This window comes from Andrographis paniculata, unplaced genomic scaffold, assembly GCF_009805555.1.
Source record: "Andrographis paniculata isolate CXL003 unplaced genomic scaffold, ASM980555v1 Contig45END, whole genome shotgun sequence".
NCBI classification, from domain to species: domain Eukaryota; kingdom Viridiplantae; phylum Streptophyta; class Magnoliopsida; order Lamiales; family Acanthaceae; genus Andrographis; species Andrographis paniculata.
In genome coordinates this window covers 248,933-271,216 of record NW_026137579.1, presented here as the reverse complement: position 1 = coordinate 271,216, position 22,284 = coordinate 248,933, and the positions used below count along the sequence as shown (strand labels likewise).

At 33.1% G+C, this 22,284-nt stretch overlaps 3 protein-coding genes across 8 annotated transcripts; 2 read left to right on the top strand and 1 right to left on the bottom strand.

Moving 5' to 3' along the window:
• Positions 1–563: 563 nt before the first annotated feature.
• On the bottom strand, positions 564–9,524 carry LOC127251838 (ABC transporter G family member 31). The gene is made up of 23 exons (XM_051275745.1): positions 9,190–9,524; positions 8,484–8,604; positions 8,298–8,386; positions 7,858–7,942; positions 7,361–7,523; positions 7,001–7,077; positions 6,762–6,906; positions 5,602–5,903; positions 5,235–5,516; positions 4,630–4,946; positions 4,369–4,529; positions 4,012–4,115; positions 3,687–3,852; positions 3,546–3,593; positions 3,297–3,397; positions 2,874–3,206; positions 2,490–2,780; positions 2,322–2,405; positions 2,071–2,204; positions 1,751–1,978; positions 1,385–1,644; positions 1,121–1,287; positions 564–1,009 (listed from the first exon to the last, which is right to left on the bottom strand). Exons 1-23 carry the CDS (start codon positions 9,522–9,524, stop codon positions 743–745), a joined length of 4,260 nt encoding a protein of 1,419 aa, XP_051131702.1. The 3' UTR covers positions 564–742.
• Positions 9,525–11,879: 2,355 nt separating this feature from the next.
• LOC127252031 (B3 domain-containing protein Os04g0386900-like) lies at positions 11,880–13,397 on the top strand. The gene is made up of 4 exons (XM_051276026.1): positions 11,880–12,024; positions 12,527–12,595; positions 12,685–12,810; positions 12,983–13,397. The coding sequence occupies exons 2-4, from the start codon at positions 12,584–12,586 to the stop codon at positions 13,289–13,291; spliced, it is 447 nt and encodes a 148-aa protein (XP_051131983.1). The 5' UTR covers positions 11,880–12,024; positions 12,527–12,583; the 3' UTR covers positions 13,292–13,397.
• Positions 13,398–15,586: 2,189 nt separating this feature from the next.
• Positions 15,587–21,311, top strand: LOC127251811 (uncharacterized). Of its 6 annotated transcripts, none has more exons than XM_051275688.1 (6): positions 15,588–18,122; positions 18,679–18,875; positions 19,068–19,210; positions 19,838–19,984; positions 20,190–20,421; positions 20,797–21,311. In XM_051275688.1, the coding sequence occupies exons 1-3, from the start codon at positions 15,666–15,668 to the stop codon at positions 19,177–19,179; spliced, it is 2,766 nt and encodes a 921-aa protein (XP_051131645.1). In that variant the 5' UTR covers positions 15,588–15,665; the 3' UTR covers positions 19,180–19,210; positions 19,838–19,984; positions 20,190–20,421; positions 20,797–21,311. The 6 variants fall into 6 exon arrangements, with proteins under 6 accessions (XP_051131648.1, XP_051131645.1, XP_051131644.1 ...); XM_051275687.1 differs by having other exon boundaries at positions 20,793–21,311; XM_051275689.1 differs by having other exon boundaries at positions 20,895–21,310.
• The last annotated feature ends 973 nt before the right edge of the window (positions 21,312–22,284 follow it).

Sequence of the window (22,284 nt, the reverse complement as noted above, 5' to 3'; positions counted from 1 at the left end):
ATGTGTAAAATGTCTACAAGTCAGAAGTTTCACGAAAGAAGCATTGGTGTTTGCTTTCTGGTTATAGTCTTCAATTCAAATTTTTTTATAAATTTATCAAAAGTAGGAAAAAGGTCATATTGTGTGAGCATGAAAAAAAAAAAAAAAAAAAAAAAATTGTTTGTGGCAAGAGACGAAGTACTTGGATAATTATATGAGTAATTTTATAAATTAAAGTTAAAATATATAATAATTAAGAGTATATGTTTTGACTTTTTATATAGAGAAAAAAATACAAACTTATATCATCATTATTATTATTTTACTGTAAGCTGCCTCAATTCAAAAGCTAAGGGCTAGCTAATGTGGTATTCAATTTTATTTTATATATTTATTTTTTTTATACGTGAGAATTCGACGAATTTTAAATCAATAACCTCACAATTACAAATCCATTTCACCTCATGTCATCCAATCATCTCTTACGGAACAACTAAGTATTCAATTTGATTTTTACACAAACACACAACTATTCAATTGATTCTCTTTATAGCTCTGATATCTCTTTCTCTGCTCATAAAACACGTCTCATGAATGAAATGTCTATTGGGCATGATAGCTTAATTTGCCACATTACAAGAAATGATAATTGAATATGAAATTTTGGCTAATTCTTTTATTCGCATCAAAGCTCTCATTTCTCAGCTGTTATAATCTTCCATCTTCTTTGTTGAGACATATCTTCCTCTTCTTCGATCGTATTCTATCTTGTTTGGAAGTTGATAAGCTTGACAGAGAAGGCAAATGTACCAAAGAAGGTAAAGCTAAAAGCAATGAGCACAAGGACACTAACACCAGTCATTCCCGAGTTGTAACCGTATTCCAACTCAATGAACTCCTTCACCGTTCCTTGGAATCCCGGCCCTACGATTGTCGTCTCCACATCACCTAGCTGGGATGTGATTATGCCGCGCAGCGTCCACGCTATCGGGCATATATAGTAGAACCATATCCACCACCCCGGGATTCTCTGAATTTTTTAACAATGACAATACTTCAAATCAGCATGCATTCATTATATATATATATAGACAAACAAGCATATAAATAAACTCTTGCTCTTGTGCTTTGGCTTGCTTACTCGTTTCGGGATGAGGAAGCCGGAGAGCAGATTCCATAGCGAATAGAAAGCTGATGACACGACCGCCGCAAAATGTTGATTGGGAGTCAAACCCACAACCATCATCCCATAAAATGTGAAGTATGTGAATGTCAGGAACATAAACACAGCATACATAAAAAACTTGCCTGCATTCACAATTAAATGATCGATCATCATCAGCACTGTATATATATCTATCTATACATAAATAAACATTCTATATGTGTGTGTTGTGCTGTGTACCTGGTGTTCTTTCAAAGTTGATCATGAAATATGTAATGATGCTGTAGATTACTGTTTGTACAAGAATGTAGGGAATCTCCACAAGTCCCTGTGCCAGTGCAAATGGAATTGGGGAGTACATTCCAGCAGCTTTCTCCCTATAGAAAACAGTCCTTTCGATGGATACCACCGGCTGGACTGAAGAAGAATTGTTGATCCCCAAAAACATGGCTGCCGAATACAGAGATCCCATCACAACAAACAAGTTCTGAGTCGAATCTCTGCACCAACAAATTCATTTCAAAGGAATGGGGGCAATTGTCAAGCATCAGAGACAGATGGATATGGATAAGGATAATTAATGATGATGATGATGATGATGCTTACCTCCTTGAACCAGCATCCCAAAATACACTCCCGATTATAAGACCGCTTAATGTTGTAAAGAACAATCTGACTGCATTATACGCCGGACTTCTCCAATAAATAATATTTTGCTTCCATAGGCATATTCCAAGTTGTGACCAAGTATTTCTACAAAAAGTTGTTGTAAATCTCAGAGGTTCTGTATTTTCTGGCGGAACACTATGCCTCTCGATGGAAGCTTCAACATCCCTGCAATATTCAATATATTTACTTCACCGATGAAGGAATAACTTTAACAACTCTGTCAAGATAGCATTCGTATTATATATAGTATATGTTACCTATACTGATTCGAATTTCGGTATACAGCAGCAAGATCTTGATGAATCTTCTCTTCCATCGCAGGTGTGCTAACCTCAAGCATCCAAGTTGCAGGGTTGTAACCATCATGTATTGGGGGGATTCCTTGAATCGCCTTTTTTATTGAAAAAACACAAAATAAAATCAATCAAAGAAGTTATATTTTTTAAATTAAGGATTGATTTATTGTTATAATGATGAAGAGTTTTGTTCTAAGGTCTGTTAATTATACCTGAAAGTAGTTGATCATGGTTTGCGACCTGTCACCAAGTTTGCCACCATATATCACTTTTCCCCCTCGCTTCAAAAGCAGAAGCTGCAAGTAAATGAGTACATCTGATTAGATAGATATACATGGGTGTATGTGTTATATTTATATGTGCAAGAACCGATTCCAAACCTCATCGAAAGCTTCAAATATATCAATGCTTGGCTGATGTATCGTGCACACCACAGTTCTTCCAGTATCGACAGTGTTTCGAACTGTTCGCATCACAATAGCTGCTGCACGGGCATCAAGACCAGATGTAGGTTCATCCATAAAAATGATTGAAGGATTGGCAACAAGTTCCACAGCTATAGTCAAACGTTTTCTTTGCTCTGTAGATAATCCAGAAGTGCCAGGCAAGCCTACCAATGCATGCCGTAGAGAATCAAGTTCCACTAGTTCCATTACCTCTTCCACAAACTCCTGCAAAATAGTTATTGTTAAGTTTAACAGAGACCATCTCACTTTAGCTGCAGAATGAAAATAAGCCAACAGGTTACATATAAGTAGACGTACCTCCCTTTGGGCTTGATTCACTTCTTTGGGAAGCCGGAGAAAGGAAGAAAACAAGAGCGATTCAACAACTGTGACTTGAGGAGAATGTATGTCACTCTGTTCAACATATCCAGAGACTCGAGCAAATGTTCTCTGTTCTTTTGGATAACCAGAAATTCTAATGTCTCCTTTTATATAGCCACTTGTCTTCCGTCCAGCAAGGACATCCATCAATGTCGTCTTCCCTGCTCCACTTGAGCCCATCAATGCTGTGAGGACACCAGGGGCAAATACGCCACTGATGCTGTCCAGGAGTTGCAACCTTCTTTCTGGTATGCCTTGTGAACTCATCTCCTAAAAACAAAACAAGCCATTTAACTGTGCATATATATATATATATATATATATTCTAACAGTTTAAATTAAATACTACTTACTCATTACCTTGGGCATATCAACAAAGTAGTCGACATTATGGAAGGTCATTGTTAGTGGTTGAAATGGAAGAATCATTCCTTTCGTTTTCCTTCCATCCCTGGGAAATACTTCAGCTACAAATAGAAAGACTCGCTTTATCATGACACATTGGATTTCAAAATAAATGGAACGATTACATAAAGCATGTCAAGTTCATGCCAAGGCATTGATGTATAATTATAAACTATTGTTGTTTACCATTGACTGCTGCTGAACTATTTTGCTCATCATCTGGTGGACAAATTGTCTGCGATTTTTTTAGGGCTGAAAGAGTAATAAGGTAAGATGTTAAAAGTCTGAGTAGTAGTTCCATAATTACTCCCCAAAGATGGTTTCATGCATACAGTAAGTACTTACGGTTGAGAAAGGCCAGGGCTGCTGTCACTGCAATATTAAAAACAACTGCATAAGCTATCAAAAGACCTACTCCAATCCAATACCAAAAATCATCATGAGGTAAACTTTGAAGCTTGAGAATTTCATAACCAAGAGGAGCAGGATGACCATCCATTACCAGAAATCTCTGCAGAAGTAAATTAGCAAAAATGACATAAGTAAACTAAAGGACCACTTTCATGTACATAAATACATCAAAGTTTCTAACTAGCTGCAAGAATGATGCTACTAATACAATATAATAGAATATAAACAATGAGCTCTGATCTGATGAATTAGAACATACCTCCAACCATCTTGTAGCAGTGAATTCATTTACAGAAATTGCACGCTGAGCGTAGTTTAAAGGAGACAACCAATAGGCCCATGTCCACCATGGCTTGATCATTGCTGAAGTTCAAGGATAGATGCAAAGTAGAATTAAGTGGAAAGGAGGAAACGCTAAATCCAAATGATATCAAATTTTATTCGCATTTAAATATATTCAGTGTGTGTGTGTGCGCATATATATTATTGAGTGATTTGTATATGCAGGTAACCCACCAGAGGTAGCATCATGTCATGAATGACAGTCCTCATTTAATTTTTTTGGGTTACAGTTCAATAAAAATTAAACTACTTAATCATGACCAAAATTAGTTACCCTTTGGCAATATAAATCCACCCAGTAAAAATATTGCCAACAAAGCAGCAGATCCAAATGTATTAGCGATGATCATGTCTCTTGCAACAGAAGCCATTGTCCTAAAGAGACCCAATGCCATTTGGTGTACGCTAAAGAGCAGAAGCATAAAACGGAAAAACCTGGAAAACAGAGTAATTTATCCACGAGGTTCAAATAAATCTTCTTAAATGATGCATGTGTAATGAGGATGATTGAGCTTTAAATTCACATTAATTATACCTTCCAACAGAAGGAGCAAACCCAACAGAATAATACACTATGCAAGTCCACACAACAGCTTCAATCAGTGAGTATGGCACACGGAGGATGAAACTTGCAATAGACCATGCCCAAGCAGGATAGAAGAGATTGTCTCGTTGCTTATAAAATACTGGCAGTCGAAATATCATTAAAGGTAGCTCAGAAAATCCATTGAACATCATGTGCACCATTCCATAGAATAAACATGACAGATAAAGCTGCCCATTTGCCAAATCAATGGGATGTATTCTTGTCCGAAGAAACACTGTACTTGTCACAAATGCAACAAATGCCACCTGTATATACATTTACATGTTACATAAGAAACAAATAATGGAACCTACAATGTATGTACCTAAAGAACATAGAGAAGATTCAAGATTGATGGATAGTATCAGACTTTTTATGGAAATACTTGTAGATATAAGTATTATCAATATATGTAGCTTCCTTTTAGAAAGCTCAAAAAAGCTTAAAGAAGTAAAACAGGATAATTTAGTTCAGGTGAAACAATGAAGAGACTATGATCAAACTTAAAGTATTACTCTTTCGAAATTGGAAAAAGAAGAAAAGGGCACATATACCTGGCATGTTCTAAAGATGTACAGAAAACTATGCCGGCTGATCATCAGAAGCTCTCTTGAAAAGCAAGCTCTAAATAGCTCCACATTTGATACAGCATATTTAGTTTTGGGAAGTGCTGAAGGGTGATTTTTAGACTTATCATAAGGTGTGGATAGAAAAGATTCCACTTCCTGTCCATATCTTGACTTGCTAAATGCTTCGGCAATTTTCGAAACTGGAATAAATTGGTATGGTTTTGAAGAATCACCCCAGTATTGAGCCTGATCTTTTTTTGATGTAACCTATCATACATATAAATAGCTTAGTAAGAACCATATGAACTGCATGCTCGGTCAACAAAAAACTAAACAGATAGAGCTAGATTACTTCTTGTAGAAAATCTGCAATGCTCTTGCGAGGTGGTAATCGAAAACCTAGGGACTCAAAAAACTCTATTACTCCATCACGAGGTCCTTCATATACAAGGTATCCATCGGAGAGTAGTATAAGATCATCAAACAGATCAAAGGTCTCTGGAGGAGGCTGAAGAAGAGCCATTAAAACAGTTCCTTCCATGAAATGAACAAAATTTCGTGTACAATTAACAATCTGGAATGTCGTAGAGCTATCAAGCCCTGTAGAAATTTCATCCATGAAAAGTGTTTTCCGGGGCCCAACCACCATTTCTCCTATGTAAAAAAGTGAAAGAGACATGAGAATCATAAAGCAAAACAATTGAACAGAATAGTAAACAATTTGAATCTTGCCATGTAACAATGTAGATACTTCGGCAAACATAATATTCACACCCCCCATAAGAGTGTCTCCATGTTAACTAAGAAAATTAGCATTTCTTTTAAATATATAAAATATAATTCAAGGGAAAAAAAATTGCAGCAATTTACATTTTCTTGAGAAGAATCAGTCTATAAGATCTAACAAATCATTTTTCTTTTGATTAATAAATACAATTTTGAGAAAATTTAAGTTGAGCACAACATATGAGTAATATTGCAAGGAAAGTGAAAGCTCCAAGCAGTTGCTTCCTAGCTAATAGAAGTAGGAATAACAACTAATTCAATGGTTAATATTGAAGGTGAGTTAATCACATTTCATTCTTTGAACTCTTTACAAAGTAAGACCTTTGAAAACGAGAAATTTGGGAAAATGAACATAAAAACATAATGCATACATTTCAGAAATACTAGGAGAGTATTAAGATTGTAGAAATATAGTTGCTTTCATGAAGATAATTATATAAACACTTATAGAAAACTGACAACTTTTCCTCAACATATTCTAAGAAAAAATAGAAGAAAAGACAATCTCAACTCTAAGCACAGTACTCAAACCAGGGTCCTAATTGTAGCTAAATCTATTTTTAAAATGTGCATGACATTAGAGTTTTATTCACAATTTCTGTCAGTTTACAATTACAATTAAATATAAGAAACAGAACAACATGTAGTACAATGTGTTGAATTAATGTGTCTGAATAGACAAGTGTTTTCAGGTGTGTATATATATATATATATATATAGCTAAACCTGTAGTCACTCTCTTCTTTTGTCCTCCAGAGACACCTCTGATCATGTCATTACCAACAAGTGTATCCGCACATACATCAAGACCAAGGACTTTCAACAAATAATCAGTTGAGACACTGTGCTCTGTACCACCAATAGATGATGCCTGAGAAATATTTAATTTGGTATTATTAAAAAGTTACAAGTCATCAAGAAATAATATATAGTTGACGGTGGAATCCGTTGGGCAGCACTCTCACCTTCATATATGCATCTATATCTGGGTCCGGACGAATATTTCTTTCCCTTTCTAGTCTGGTAAGATCCTTCATATATCCTATTACATTTATAAAATATTCAAATTAGTGAAAATAAATAGATGATAGGCAGTATCTCTCGATGGTTGTTGAAAGTGCACCAAATAGGACTAAGATTTTTTATACATCATGGACGGAAACTTAGTGAAAATACCAATCAAGTAAGCAAGTCAGCATAAGATTTTCTAGGTTAGTGCTAACCAGCTAATACTACTACTCTTGAGCACTCATTTCAGCACAAATAGAAGGCAAACACATATAACCATCAATAAGAAAGGAATACAACATTATATATATATATACCTGAGAAAAGTTCACTTGCTCCTTGGCATCTAGCAGCAAAATCAAGAGTTTCTCTTACAGTTAGTTCGGCATTGTGATTATCTGTCTGGCTTATATAAGCACACGCTCTATGAACGTAGAACTCATCAAACTTATGGCCATTGTATGTAATGGTTCCACTTTTCTGAAATCGAAGAGTTAAAATGACATAAGAGTGATGAAGTATTATATACTTAGTTTTATATATATTCGAGGAAATTTCACAAGCTATTGTCATGTGAAAGAGCAAAAAAATCATATAATATATTGGCATTTATATTGAATGAAAATTTAATCAGCATTTAAAAAAATGGTATCTAACAGCAGGGACAACTAACGGTGGAGTACACATATATATATCAAATATTTGCATCTTATAAGAAGATTAATGTAAGCGTGAGGCTGTGAGAGTGTGTTACGGAATAATATAAGTAGAAAATTAGTAAATTTGATAATAAGATTTCTTTCTTTTTACTGACCTTCAAGTTGTTGTCTAGTTTCCCAGCAAGAGCTCGTAGTAATGTAGATTTACCGGAACCTGGAGGCCCCAAAAGCAGTGTCATCCTGCCATAAGATGAGAATGTCATAGATATTTAGAGAATATAATATTTCTTCTGTCACAAACAAACTGTTAAACTTTCACCAGCTATGTAAAGTTACACTCGGATCAGATCTAATAAACTTTTGACTATGTTAGTTAATGCCACAAAGTGTGAGACGTCATATATGCATTCATTAATGATCATACTCTGAATGAAGAGCATTATACTACCTTACCAGTTTATAGCATTACTTCTATAGATATTTCACAATTACAAAAAAAAAAAAAAAAAAAAAATGAAGCTGCAATCTATTGCTTGCAGCATAGCATATCAAGCATCAACCCTCCCCACAGAAAGATCACAAAATTACAGCTCACCTTCCAGGCTTTAACACACCGCTAATGTTGTTCAGGATTGAAAGTGAATGTCGTTTTGACCGAGATATCCCCAATTTAGTGAACAATTTCTGTGTAAACATAAGTCAATATCTTTACCATTTCTCTGCAAACAAAAACAGTAGAGGTACTGCAGAAATGCATATACATGGCTACAAATATCCATACCTCAATTATATTGCGAGAATAATTCACCAAAGTAGGCAGAGCTCTGGAGCCTATTTGTACATCTGCCGTAACATATATGTTCTCAAACCGGACCTCCACTTTTGGGATCTCCAAACCCACACTTCAGAACACCAAAGCCCAGTACAAAAAACATAACAGTCATTTTCATGTAGAGAATATAATCAAAATCTCTAAATGAACAACCATTGTACAAATTTAATAATTTTTATTAAACTCATAATATTTACCAAAAGCATCTCCGCACGGAAAGAAAATTACCAAAAAACTAAAGCTTCTTATTCACTGACGTCTTTCCTTAACAAAAGATGAAAAATTTTCCGAAGAAAGACGTGCCGTTAACTGGTAGATGCCGCCTAACTCTCAGAAAATGTAAATATATATATATATATATATATACACACATGTATATATATAACTAGAAACGGTTGCGAAATTTCAAATTTTGGAGAACCCGAAAAAAGTTCTCACAATTTGTTTGTACAAATGTGAACGTGTTCTCTTCACCGATCAATATCCAGAACTGATGTTTGCTTACAAAATAAAATGAAAAATAATTGCCCCAACACACCACAATCGGTGTCTCCACTACTGCTTCATTACTAAGTCGTTAAGGCCAAAATCAATTATTTGAATAACAGTACTGTGGAATGGATGCATGGAAAGCTCAGAAGAATATAAACGTTACCTGTCGATGCGCACTTTGATTCCTGAAACGAGATTATAATTATCCTGCGCGGAAGTGTCGAGCGCTCTCTTAACAACAAGCTCACGCTTTTGCCGATCCAGTTTCCGGACGTCGACGAGATGAGTTTCAGCGGCATCTCCAGTGCGATGCCGCTCCGAGACGGTGCGCCTAATCAAAGCGAAATTTCCTCGCTGCTGTGAGGGCAGGCGCTGGAGCGCCGCCCAACGGAGCTCCTCCTCGTCTTCTGCCACCGCCGCGGCGTTGGACTGCCTGGAAATCGGCGCATCGCACTCAATGCCTACTTCGAAAAACTCACTTCCCGTGGAAGCAGCCATGATCGATAGTCGTCGATTCCAGTGTAACAGGAAAGACTTCCGAGAAAATTAATCACAACTGATCTCCCCCAATTCCCGTGAATCAAAAGTAACTTGCATTACCGACGTCGAACAAGTCATTTCTGCATTTTATAGAGCTAATAATTATTATTATTATTATTATTATTATGATTATATTACCATTTTTACCATTCTTTATATATACAAGAACTAGAAGATTGTAAAAATTAGCTGGCGATTACTATATATGCTGATGGCATCAAAATGTCAAATTGATACTGATTTAGCATGGTTCGAACAAACATAGAAGGCACATAATGGATTAATGTAGCTAAGCCATTGCTGAACTTACTATTAATCATAAAAAAATTTATCAATAATTTTAAAATAAAAATTTGTGGTTAAAATGAATAATTTTGATTAAATCCAACATGGGATTCATCCTGTTTTTTAAATATAGCACAACTATCATACAGAAGCATGCATAGTACGGTGTATTATATAAATATATTGTGCAAATTATATATTGTACTATATTATATAAATATATCTATTTTATTGAAATTAATAATCTATTAAATTATATTATGGGATCTCAAAAAATACTTCCTCCGTGTATATGGTGTCTTTGTAGACACGGAAAGTTACGAGAAATATAATTAGTTAATAAATAAAAACTTATTAGTGAAAATAATTATTATTTAATAAAATTTAAATTAAAATAATTAATTAGTATAATTAAAATTAATAAATTAAATTAAAAATTGTAAAATAAGATTAAAGTGTATAATACTTTTGACACTATAATTGAAATTGACAAAAATAGAAAAATGGACACATTATGAGTATATGATTGTGCTGATTTGACCACAATGTAACCAAAGCTGTAAAATTAATACTATATATGATCAATCTATTGAAATAATTGTAATCTTAAATGTAATTTAGTTATTTAAAATGATGAGTTATTTAAAAATGTTACCATTTTAAGAAAAGCTTATAAAAGGTTATTACTTTTGGAAAATTAGTAACAAGATTATTATAAAAAAGAGGTTAAATATAGAGGTTACTTAATAAAAAAAAAAGGTAAATCAGGGATCTTTATCATTTTTTTTTTTATAATTTCTATGATTTTATATAAAAACCATGACAAAACAAAAAAAATAAAAATAAAAATAAAAAACTCCTCAATTTCACACCTTTGATTCAATTTGTTCAAAGTATTTAAAAATAAATATATATATATATATATATATGAATTTAAACCAATCAGACCCCGAGAGAACTATGTATTTGTTCTTTTAGCAATTTTTTTTATACTCCCTTCCTCTCCAATCTATCTATCCATTTATTTTTTGAACGGAGTTTTAGAAATATTAGTATTATATTGGGATAAAGTATAAATAAAGATAAAAAGACTAAATTAACCCTATTAGTATTGTATAATATAAAGGTAATGGCATTTGTGTAATATATTGTAAATTAGAAGGGTATTTGTACAGTTAGGTAGATAGTACAATTACTAAGGAAACAATACTTTGTTATGGGACTGACCAAAATAGAAAAATGAATAAATTGTTAAGCGACGGAGATAGCATATTTTTTAAAATATATTAATATATTATATATTTATTATTTTTATATTCACATAAAAAAAATTTCATTTTCAACCATTTCACTTAACAAACACACATAATGTAACTATGTATCTATAGATGGAATCAAATCGGAAAGAAATAAAAATTCACCAAATAATATCTCCCTCCGTCCCAAACAAAGTGCGTTTTTGCACAAATTTTTAGGTGGGTAGTATTAAGTAGAATAATTTAGAAATAAAGTGATGTGATGGAGAGACATATATTTTATTTTTTTTAATTTGGATGATATGAGGGGATAAAATGTGGGATATAGATTAAGTATAATTAATTATTTTCTATTTTGAAAATATTGGTGTTTGAGACATAATAAAAAAATAATAATAATAAAAAATATATATGTTGCAGGATATTTGGGATGAAGGCAGTAATTTTCAGAGTTGTCAAGAGGTGAGGGGTGGTAAGTTTTATTTGATTTGGATCTGTTTGTTTTATGTTTTAGTTTGAAAAAAAAAAAAAGAAGTTTATATGTGAATTATTTCTTTTATATTTTAATTAATTTTATTAATAAATTTTTAATTGTTCATTATATTCCTATTAAATTTTTGTATTTATTTACATTGGATACGAAAGAAGTATTTATTTGATTTTAAATATGTGATATTATTATTATTATTATTTCAAAAATATAGAGTTAAAAACAAAACCAAACAAACTCTTTGAACACTCCCACGAATACGGATTGCACTGCAAACTCTTTTGGAATTGCCATTTAGATTTCAGATTTCTATTTGCCAGAATATCCGAAATAACAAAACCCCATGGATGCGCTTAATATCTTCTGAACCAGAAGTATCCAATCCTGCAGTTGCAGAAGCACCGCCATGCTCCCTATGAACGACCTGGTAGTGTTTTTTTTTTTTTGGTTCTGTCGCTCTTATGATTTCTTTCCCTTCTCGTTTCACGGTTTATGTTAATTTGCAGAGTTTTGTATGGAATAGGATGATATTTGATTGTCTGTCTTTCCTTTTCTTCTCGATTCAATGCTTTTGGCAAAGATACTTCTGTGATCTGATTGATTATCTTCATAATTTGATATGAACTCCAGTTTATTCGGAGTAATTGATTTATTCGTTTAGAAAATGCTTGTAGAAAAAAAAAAAAAAAAGAAGGTTAAATAGTTGATAGTAAGGGCTGAATTTCGAAACGGATGAATATCTGTTTGGATCTGCAATGAAAATAATCGCTTCTTCCTCAATTGCTTGTCGAAATTACGGTGATCATCTTGTTACTTGTTTTCTTTAAATAATAGAACCTTTTTCCAGTTTCATATCCAATTTTTAGCAATACATAGAAAACATTGTCACCACAAATGTTCTTATGTTTTCATTTTTGTTCATTTTCCAGAATTTAGCTTGAGAGTGGCATCGTCTTCATGCTTACTTTTACTACTCAGGATTCCAAATGTCTTCCAAGGTATATACACTTTCTTTATCTATTATAAAACATATTTTAACATATCCCAAACTGTGCTGTAAAACTGAAAAACTTTTAGTTAAATCCAGAAAATAATAGCTTCCTCTAAAGTGGGGCAAAAAAGTGAAGATATAGAAGACATCCCATTTCTTTGCGGGAAGCCATATTTCGACGTAGTTCTTACGCCAACCATGGTTGCCCCACGCTATGAATTTGTAATGTCCTTGATTCTATCAGACTTTACAATATTATTATACATAAAGGCTAACACATTCTTTTTCTTTTTGCCCCACGCTATGAATTTGTAATGTCCTTGATTCTATCAGACTTTACAATATTATTATACATAAAGGCTAACACATTCTTTTTCTTTTCTTTTCAATTCAGACTATGCCACTTAAATTTACTGCTCAGCTTCCTACTTCTAATGTCATTGCCGTGTTGAAATACAAGCGGACTGCGTGGGAGGTCTTGTACGCGGGCAGTAAAGCTAAGCCAAGGTTCAATCGTAAATGGAAGTATTTCGCAAAAGACAATAAACTTCGAGCGAAAGATGCATGTGTGTTTGAGCTATTGGAGTCGAGTTCGACAGGTATTAAGTTGAAAGTTCATATTTTGAGACATGCTCTCCCTCTCCAATTTCAAATATTAGGTCCGGCTGGTTCTTCGTCCGAGAATCCTGTGCTTATTGAATAGATGATGTGTGTTGGTGAGATGAATTTGATGCAATTTATCTTATGTTGTCATAGTTAATTTTGTCCATGTTGATTCTTCTTTTCAAATCAATTAATTATATACTATCTACATGTACTTAAAAATTATTACATTAGTCATATATGTTGATATGATTGAATCAAAATAGATCCGTATCATTTATTTATAATACTATTTTTTAAAATATTATATATATATATATATTTTGTTAGTTCCATTCAAATGAATGTTGCTATATGGGTATTTTGCTTTATCTATTCTTTTTTAAATAATAGTATATTAATAAATTTGTTTGTATAAAATGTAAAAGTTTTTAAAATATTCTTGGTTTAGTGAGTCAATAGTTAAAATATAAAATGATACTTGGGTAGATAGGACTGAGAATGAAATAAATTAAAATTGTGAAAATTATATAGTTATAAATGAATATAAACTATTTATGTGAGATAATTTTAAATAGAATGTGAAAATATTTTTATGGAAAATACATCCAAAATGGATAGCTTTTTAGTTGATTATGTTTTCTGATAAAATATTTGATAACATTTTTATAATCTTTTATATCTAATAAAAAATTTTAAAAAGTAAAATCATATACTATAACCTTTCCTATTTTTCATAAAACCACGAATTTGTATTTAAATTTAAATTTGTTTATTTGATTTTTAATTCAAATACTCATCTGTAAATGAGTAGGAGGAACTAATATTTTATTATAAAAAATAATATATTTTATTAAAATTATACAAATTTATTGATTTGAAATGTAAATCACACAAATTCTGAATCTATAATACATAAACGAAAAATTAAAAGTTTGGAAACAATTCCTTCTATGTTGGATTGACTTTAATATTTTAGTATGTTTTGAAAATATTATGGAGATTTTTTATTCTCTTATTTTAAATATATCTAAAAATTAAATAAGAGTAATAAATATTTAATGAAATATATATATATATATTCACACCCTACTAAGGAAAAAAATTCAATATCTTTGCTAAGTTGGATAAATAAAGTAAATCACACCCTATTATATAATTATGAAACTTTCAACTCTAGTAAAAATAAGGAAAAAACATCAATTTTGGTCTTAATATAACCAAAATTTATTAATTTTAGTTCCAATATAAAAAACTCATTAATTTTGCTCTCAATATAAAAAAAACTCATCAATTTTACTCCCAATATAAGCAATTTCAATCAATTTTGGTCTCATTTAAATAATTTCAATCAATTTTGGTCTCATTTAAATAATTTCAATCAATTTTGGTCTCACCGTTAAAAAAACTAACTGAAATTGCTGACGTTGACATGACGGAGGTGACGTGGTAGTTGATCTGGAAAGTATGTTATATGACCGTGTATAATTGGTCATGTTGTTACGGGACCATGTATATTTCAGTGTATAATTATACATGGTCATGTTGTTATACGACCATGTACAGTTATACACGGCCATGTTGATACATGACCATGTATATTTCAGTGTATAATTATACATGACCATGTTGTTACACGGCCATGTATAATTCTACACGGCCGTGTACTTTTCTGTTTTGGTCTAAAATTTTAATTTTTTGTTATATTTTTTATTTTTATTTTTTTAAATTTAAAATAGTTGATATAGTTAAAATGGAAAAAAATCAATAATAATCATAATATAATTAAAATATATCAATTTTAGTTCAAATATAAGTATTAATTGGATGTGTAATAATCATAATATAATAAATTAAATTTTAATACTACTATAATATACAAAATTAAAAAATAGTTGTGTAATTGAATGTTTGTAAAAGAATTTTTTTTTATGAATAATAAAATTTTAGACAAAACATTTCAAAAGAATATATCTTATAAATTTTTATATTTAATTATATTATAATTACTATTGATTTTGTCCATTTTAATTATATCAACTATTTTAAATTCAAAATAATTTTTTTTAAAAAAAATATATAAAAAAATTAAACTAAAATAGAAATATATATAACCGTGTATCATTGTACATGACAGTGTACTTTTCGGATCAACTGTCACGTCACCTCCTTCGTGTCATTGAAATTATTTATATTTGAAGTAAAATTGATGAATTTTTTTATATTGGACCAAAATTGATAAATTTTAATTATATTGGAACCAATGAATTTTTTATATTAAAAATTGATAAATTTTAATTATATAGAGACAAAATTGATTTTTTCCCTAAAAATAATTAATGAAAATGTGGGAGAGCATGCCCATACGGCCCACCCGTGCGCTAATGGTTAGAGACGGACAAGTGTTGTGATCTTCTGAATCTGGGTGCAGTTTGTGACCCAGATGATAAACGCCTGAAAAAAAACAATCGACGATGGGCATGGCAAGCGGTGGTTGCCCTTGTGCCAATTCACCCTCCAATTGCCTTTTCTCGTGTGATCCCTTACTCTCGGAAAGCACCAACTGCAGCTTCGCTAAATTATGCTCCGGTGTTTCTTTGCCCTTTTCGGAAAACGATTCAGCAAAGTGCAGTCTTGATTGCCACACTCATATTTGTCGTGCGGAGGGGAAGATGGGGCAGAATTCAGAGACCCGGTCACCTGGATGTATCTTCGTCGACACCGTACTGCCCGGGAAGAGGAAGAGGAAAACAAGAGAGAGGAGGGCTAAAGAGAGAGAAGTTAAGGTGTCTCGTTATTTTATGAAGAGTGGGAGTGGTTGCTCTCAATTCCAGGGAGAGTCGATTGTTGATGTTGCAAGTAGCAAGGTTTTGGGATGTGATGTTGCTTTCCCTGCTGCAGTATGTGGGAGGAAGGTTAGGAGGAAGGGGGAGAGGTTAGAGAAAGAAAATCAAGAAATTAGCAGAAATGTAGAGAGTGGATGTCCCCATTTTGAGGAGGATGTCTCTGCACTATTGGTAGATGAGAGTAATCTTAAGAGTAACAGGAAAATAATAAGAAGGGATGTAAAGAGCAGTGATAGAGATGATGGTTTGAGCCCTGAAATGAAGCAATTAGATGGAGCTGGGAGCGGCAAGAAGGGAGAACGAAATAAGAAACGAAAAGGGCGTATTACTTCCCCTTATTTCAGGAAGAAAGGTGCGAAGGATGAAAGCATTGCTGTTGCCCCTGTTTCGGAGAATGATGGTGTTGTGAGCAAACAAAGAAAGAGGATGACGAGTAAGACAAGCAGTACTAGAAAGGAAATTTGTGATTTTAAGAAAAGAGAGCGAAGAAAGAATGAAAATGATGGAACTAGAGATTCCAAGAAATGTGTGAAGGATGAGAAGAGAGTTTCTCAACTTGAAGTGCAGAAATCTGCAGCAGTGTTTGAAGAAAGTGATGTGATACGAAGTAGGAAAAAGAAAAATAAGAAGATAGAAGATATAGATGGTGATCGCTACGAAAAACCGAATGATGGAGTTTCACGTACTTGTGATAATGTCATGGAGGAAGAGCAGGCTGAAGCTTCATGTTTGAGTGACCAGGCTCTTGGTAGTACACCAAAGACACAGGCCGAAAAGCTTTCCTTAGATGACATATTATCTCAATTTGCATATACAGGTGGTGAATGTTACCCGAACTCTGCCAATTTCGCTCGCCACCCCCCTCCACTGCAGAAGATAAAAGCAGTTGGTAAAACCGAATGCAATACTGCTGCTGAGAATGATGATATCTTGGGCGCATCCAAGGACATTGGTAGTCAATCTACAATTAGTCCCGAAAATGAGAATGATGATGTCTTGGGTGCATCCGAGGACATTGGTAGTCAATCTGCAGTTAGTCTCGAAAATGAGAATGATGATATCTTGGGTGCATCCAAGGACAATGGTAGTCAATCTGCAGTTAGTTCCGAAAATGAGAACTATGATATGTTTGGTGCATCCAAGGACATTGGTAGTCAATCTGCAGTTAGTCCCAAAAATGAGAACGATGATAGCTTGGGTACATCCAAGGAAATTGGTAGTCAATCTGCAGTTACTGTAAAAAATGAGAATGATGATATCTTGGGTGCATCCAAGGAAATTGGTAGTCAATCTGCAGTTATTCTCGAAAATGAGAATGATGATATGTTGGGTGCATCCAAGGACATTGGTAGTCAGTCTGCAGTTAGTCTCGAAAATGAGAATTATGATATCTTGGGTGCATCAGAGGACATTGGAACTCAATGTGCAGTTAGTCCTGAAAATGAGAATGATGATATCTTGGGTGCATCTGAGGACATTGGTAATCTATCTTCAGTTAGTCTCGAAAATGAGAATGATGATATCTTGGGTGCATCCAAGAACATTGGTAGTCAATCTGAAGCTAGTCCCGAAAAGGAAAGCGAAGGAAGTATCAGAATTGGGATTAAACACAGTGTTATAGTGTCTCAGAGAAAGACAAAAGGCCGTGCAGGATCCCGGGAGGTTCGTGTTATTTCTCCCTATTTTGCGACCGCAGATATTAAAAACAATGTTAGTAGTACAAAGGGAGGAACCATGGGATCCAAGAAACCAAAAACTCAGAAGTTGTCTCGCTACTTTTGCAGCTTGCCTTCGAAGAACATGAATGAGAATATAGCCCTATTTGATATTCCAGTTGATTCTGTAGTTGGACAACAAGACGGAAAAAAAAATAAAGTGCAACGATCAAAAAGCAAGAAAAAGAAAGTTCCCACTCCATGTCTAACTGCTGCCCAGAAAATGGACGAGGCTTATGAAAGAAAAACTCCGGATAACACTTGGAAGCCTCCAAGATCACCTTTTGATCTCCTCCAAGAAGATCATGCATTTGATCCTTGGAGGGTTTTGGTGATATGTATGCTTCTTAACCAGACTACAGGCCAGCAGGTACAGCTCTCAGTTTACTTCATTTTGTGTTGAATTGTTTGATTGCCACCACTCGTTTGTTTGTAGTTACACTTTCTATGATTCTATACATATGATTAAGATGCTCATGATATTCGTGCTTCTTGGAATCATGGAAAAGTCATTTGTGATCAGTTTTGAGCATCTTATTTGATTTACAAAGTTTCTGTTGCCATATTTTGCATGGGACTGGTTGTGACCACTGCTGAATTCTTCTAAAATTTATCCTCTTCAAAGTGTAATCTATTGGTACCATTACTATAGCTCCTTCGAAACTATCCTCATTTTCAGAATGAGAATCAGAAATACCCCTTTTTCAGCTACTGTGTTTGTTTTCAATTTTCTTGACATTCCCATAAAGTGGCACAACTATAAATATCTTGAGGGGTTTAGTAAACCATTGTCAGAGATCCACTACTTGTCATTCTTTTTGAGAGAGAATTTTGTAAAGAAAACCATACTGTCTTGCTGGTTAGAGTATATTGTGTTACTGTGATATGTCACTAATATCAGATTGGAAACTACTCACTACATGTAGGTTGGAAAAATACTGTCCAAATTTTTTGAGCTTTGTCCAGATGCGGAGACTGCTACAAAGGTTGTCTCAAAGGACATCGAGGAAGTAATACGCAGTTTAGGTTTGCATAAGAAAAGAGCAGAGGGGATTCAGATGTTCTCAAAGGAGTATTTGAGTGAGAGATGGACACATGTAACTCAGCTGCCGTACGTGGGAAAGTAAGATACCAACTATCTCAATATTACTGAGTTCACTCAAAGATTAGATGGACTATAGACTGAACATATTATATATTCTTTCTTCAATCATACAAGTTAGTCCATCATTGTGTTTGTGCTTGTTCTGTGCAAAATAGAGGATTGGTGATCTTTATAATTGATTGGTGTTGATTGGGGGTGACATGTGATCAGGTATGCAGCTGATGCATATGCAATATTCTGTACGGGGAGATGGGACCGTGTTGTCCCGGTTGATCATATGCTCGTAAAATACTGGGAGTTCGTCTCTGGGAAATTACAATAGGAAGAGCCTTCTCCTCTCTCTGTCTCTGTAGGTGAGGAGGTGCTGATATGTGTGTGATATTGTGAAGTTTCATGGATGATTGAATTGTTGTGTTCTTTGTGCGGTACACATAACTCAGGGATCGTGTGTTCTTTATGATCTTTGGGGAAGTGGTTTATCAAATTGTGTTGTAGGACAACAGAAAGGCTTGTTAGTTAGTATACTTGATTTTTAACATTATATGTTCACTTAAATTGGAAAATACAGACATTTCTATTTTCTAGTTTGTTTGTGCCTTTTGTGTTTGGTAGATTTTGGCTTTTGTTGTTTTTTAGGTGGAATAGTTGTTGGATTTGATGTTATGAATCAAAATGGGTATGTTTATACAGAATGATGAGATTGCATTATTAAAAAGTTTTGAACAAAATAGGCTCAGGATATATATTACTCGGGGAATAATGAACCTATGTTTGGCATAAGTGAGTTACTTAAATCAATTTGCTATCTTTGCGCTAGAAAGATTATTTGTCTGCCTATCAACTATAAATGAACCTATGTTTGGCATAAGGTATCTTAGCTGTTCTTCCATATAGAGTCTTATTTGTTGTCAATCTGATGATGAGCACTATGATGTAGATTTTCTTTTTTAAAGCTAGCTAACGTATCTGTTTTGCTTCAGGTGTGTCACAGATTCATCAACCTCTCTCTCTCTTTAGGCAGCAGCCATCAATGTTGATTTTTGGATTTTTCCTGTTGTATACACAGGCAGGATCTCACAATCTCAGAGTCTTCCACTTCATATCCAGCAAAACTTCAGTGGGATGAGGTATGAGATATTTTTCTACCTCATTTTTAGTTTTTTTTTTTTTTTTTTTTTTTTTTTTTAACCCACACACACACCAACTTCCGGGATCGAATCTGGAACTTTGACCCCATATTGAGGGATGCCAACTACTAGACCTACAACTCAATGGAGGTTTTGCATTTGTTATATATGGAAAAAGCATGAAATTTGGCTAAATCTTTCACAGGCACAAACTGCAATTCAGCAGTTCCAAAGCCTAATGAAACAATGTGGTTATTCATGGCTAGTGAAAGCATCATTGCATGATCTTTCAAGAACTTGGCAACTTGAAAGCAGGCAAGGCATCACACAAGGCTGCTGACAGCACCCGCGCCCCTAATGAACTGGCAAAGGATTTGAACTTGAACTTGCTGTCATTCTTGCAATCTTCAACACAGGCAGCTCAGATAATGCCCAAGGTTAGCACTCTTATGTATTCATATTTAATTCATTTACAAAAAGTATCCTTGGGGAACACATTCAACCTAGAATTATACTCTAATAAGTTGTTTAAGATAAAATTCATTGTGAAAATTTTCATATGGTGAGAAACCTATAAAGCCACTAATAGATTACTTTATTTATTTTTCAGTTCTAATCGCAGAACTAATGAATTAGAATTTAGCACTACACCTTAAATATGATGTATGCTGAAACAGACCATCAAAGTGCCTTTTGGGCATAAATATAATCGAATCCTGTACTGTAACGAAACCAGCATCAGAATTCCTATTGAATGTATTATTTGGGTACTTTTGTCTCGGGAAAATTGATATTTCTTGGTTTCAAGACAGACTTGAACACAAGTTGGTTTTTTACACTCTTAATGTCCCCAACTTTTTACCTTACCTTGGATGGCTGTAATACTCAAGTAAAAGAGTTGGTGTTGAAGGAGAGGGGATTGCAAGAGAAGCTGATGTCAAAAAAACACCACTGTTTGGATTCTTATGAGAAGAAATCCGGTGGTCGGGATATTGAGAATAGAGTTGCCGCAATCCAACAGAAAATTAGAGTCTGTTTCTTTTGGGCTTTTTGGATTTCAATGAACTGCTTGAAGTTATTGATGAAATCTGAAGGTGATAGGTTAATACTCGTGACTTGAAATTGTTTTTATGTGAACTGAGTTGAAATTTTGTTGAGGATTTAATTTTGTTTTGTATTGGGAAAGTTATGCACTTATAAATTAGAAATACTTAGGCCTACAAATTATAAAGTTATGCAACTCCATTCACATCCTCATTTTTTGTGTTTGCTACAGTGCGATACACCAATTATGGTGTTTTTTATTTTTTATTTTTTTATTTTTACAAATTGTAATTGGTCCCTACAAGACTAACCTGTAATTTTTTATATTTTAATTGTGTATATTTGTATTTTTTTAATATAAAAAGTTGTTTAAAATAATATATAAAATAAAATATTTAGATAATATTTTTTTTTTTAAATTAAAAATAGAATTATGGGTTAGAGTTAAATTACTGTAGTAAGTGTTTATTTTTAGATTTATAAATGCATAAATGAAAGTTGTCCTGCTGAGATGGGCTTGGAAGAACGATACCATATTTTAGTTAGACAATGTTTTTTTTTGCAGAAAATTAGTACTATGGTCATAGCTTTCCCCATGTTCGAATCCATGACCTTGAGGCATATTTTAGTTTTATTAAATACTCTACAAATTAATAAGTGAATTTACAATAATACAACATTTATTTAGATGAAGCAACTTACTAACCAGTCTGAGAGTAAAAAAAAAAATTAAAAATTATCCATTATTATAAAAGAATTATCTCCATTTAATAATGTTTTTTAAAAAATTTTAAGCAACTTACTCACCACGATCTGAGAGTAAAAACGACCAATCTCGATTCAATTCATATTCACCATGGTGTGTGTTTCTTTTAACAGAAATCTTTTAAACTCTCTATTTTTTCTTTTTTTTAAAAAAAAAGAAACTCAATCTTCTCATATTTTTTCCAAAGAAATACACTTATATGTTTTTACTTAAAATATATTTTGACTTGTCTTTTAATCTACAATATGGCCTTAAAATATTATATCAAATATTTAAAAAAATTATTATTTAAAAAATAAAATAAAATATCTTAAGTATACAAAATAAAATAAACGGTGTAATATGAAGCAGGTCAGTGTCGGCGGCAATCAGCGACGGCCACTCACCTAACAAGTAGTACTACTATTTATTGTTAATAATGTAAATATTTATTACCAATAATAATACTGGTACTATACTGTATAGATATTATTTACTGTACAATATAATT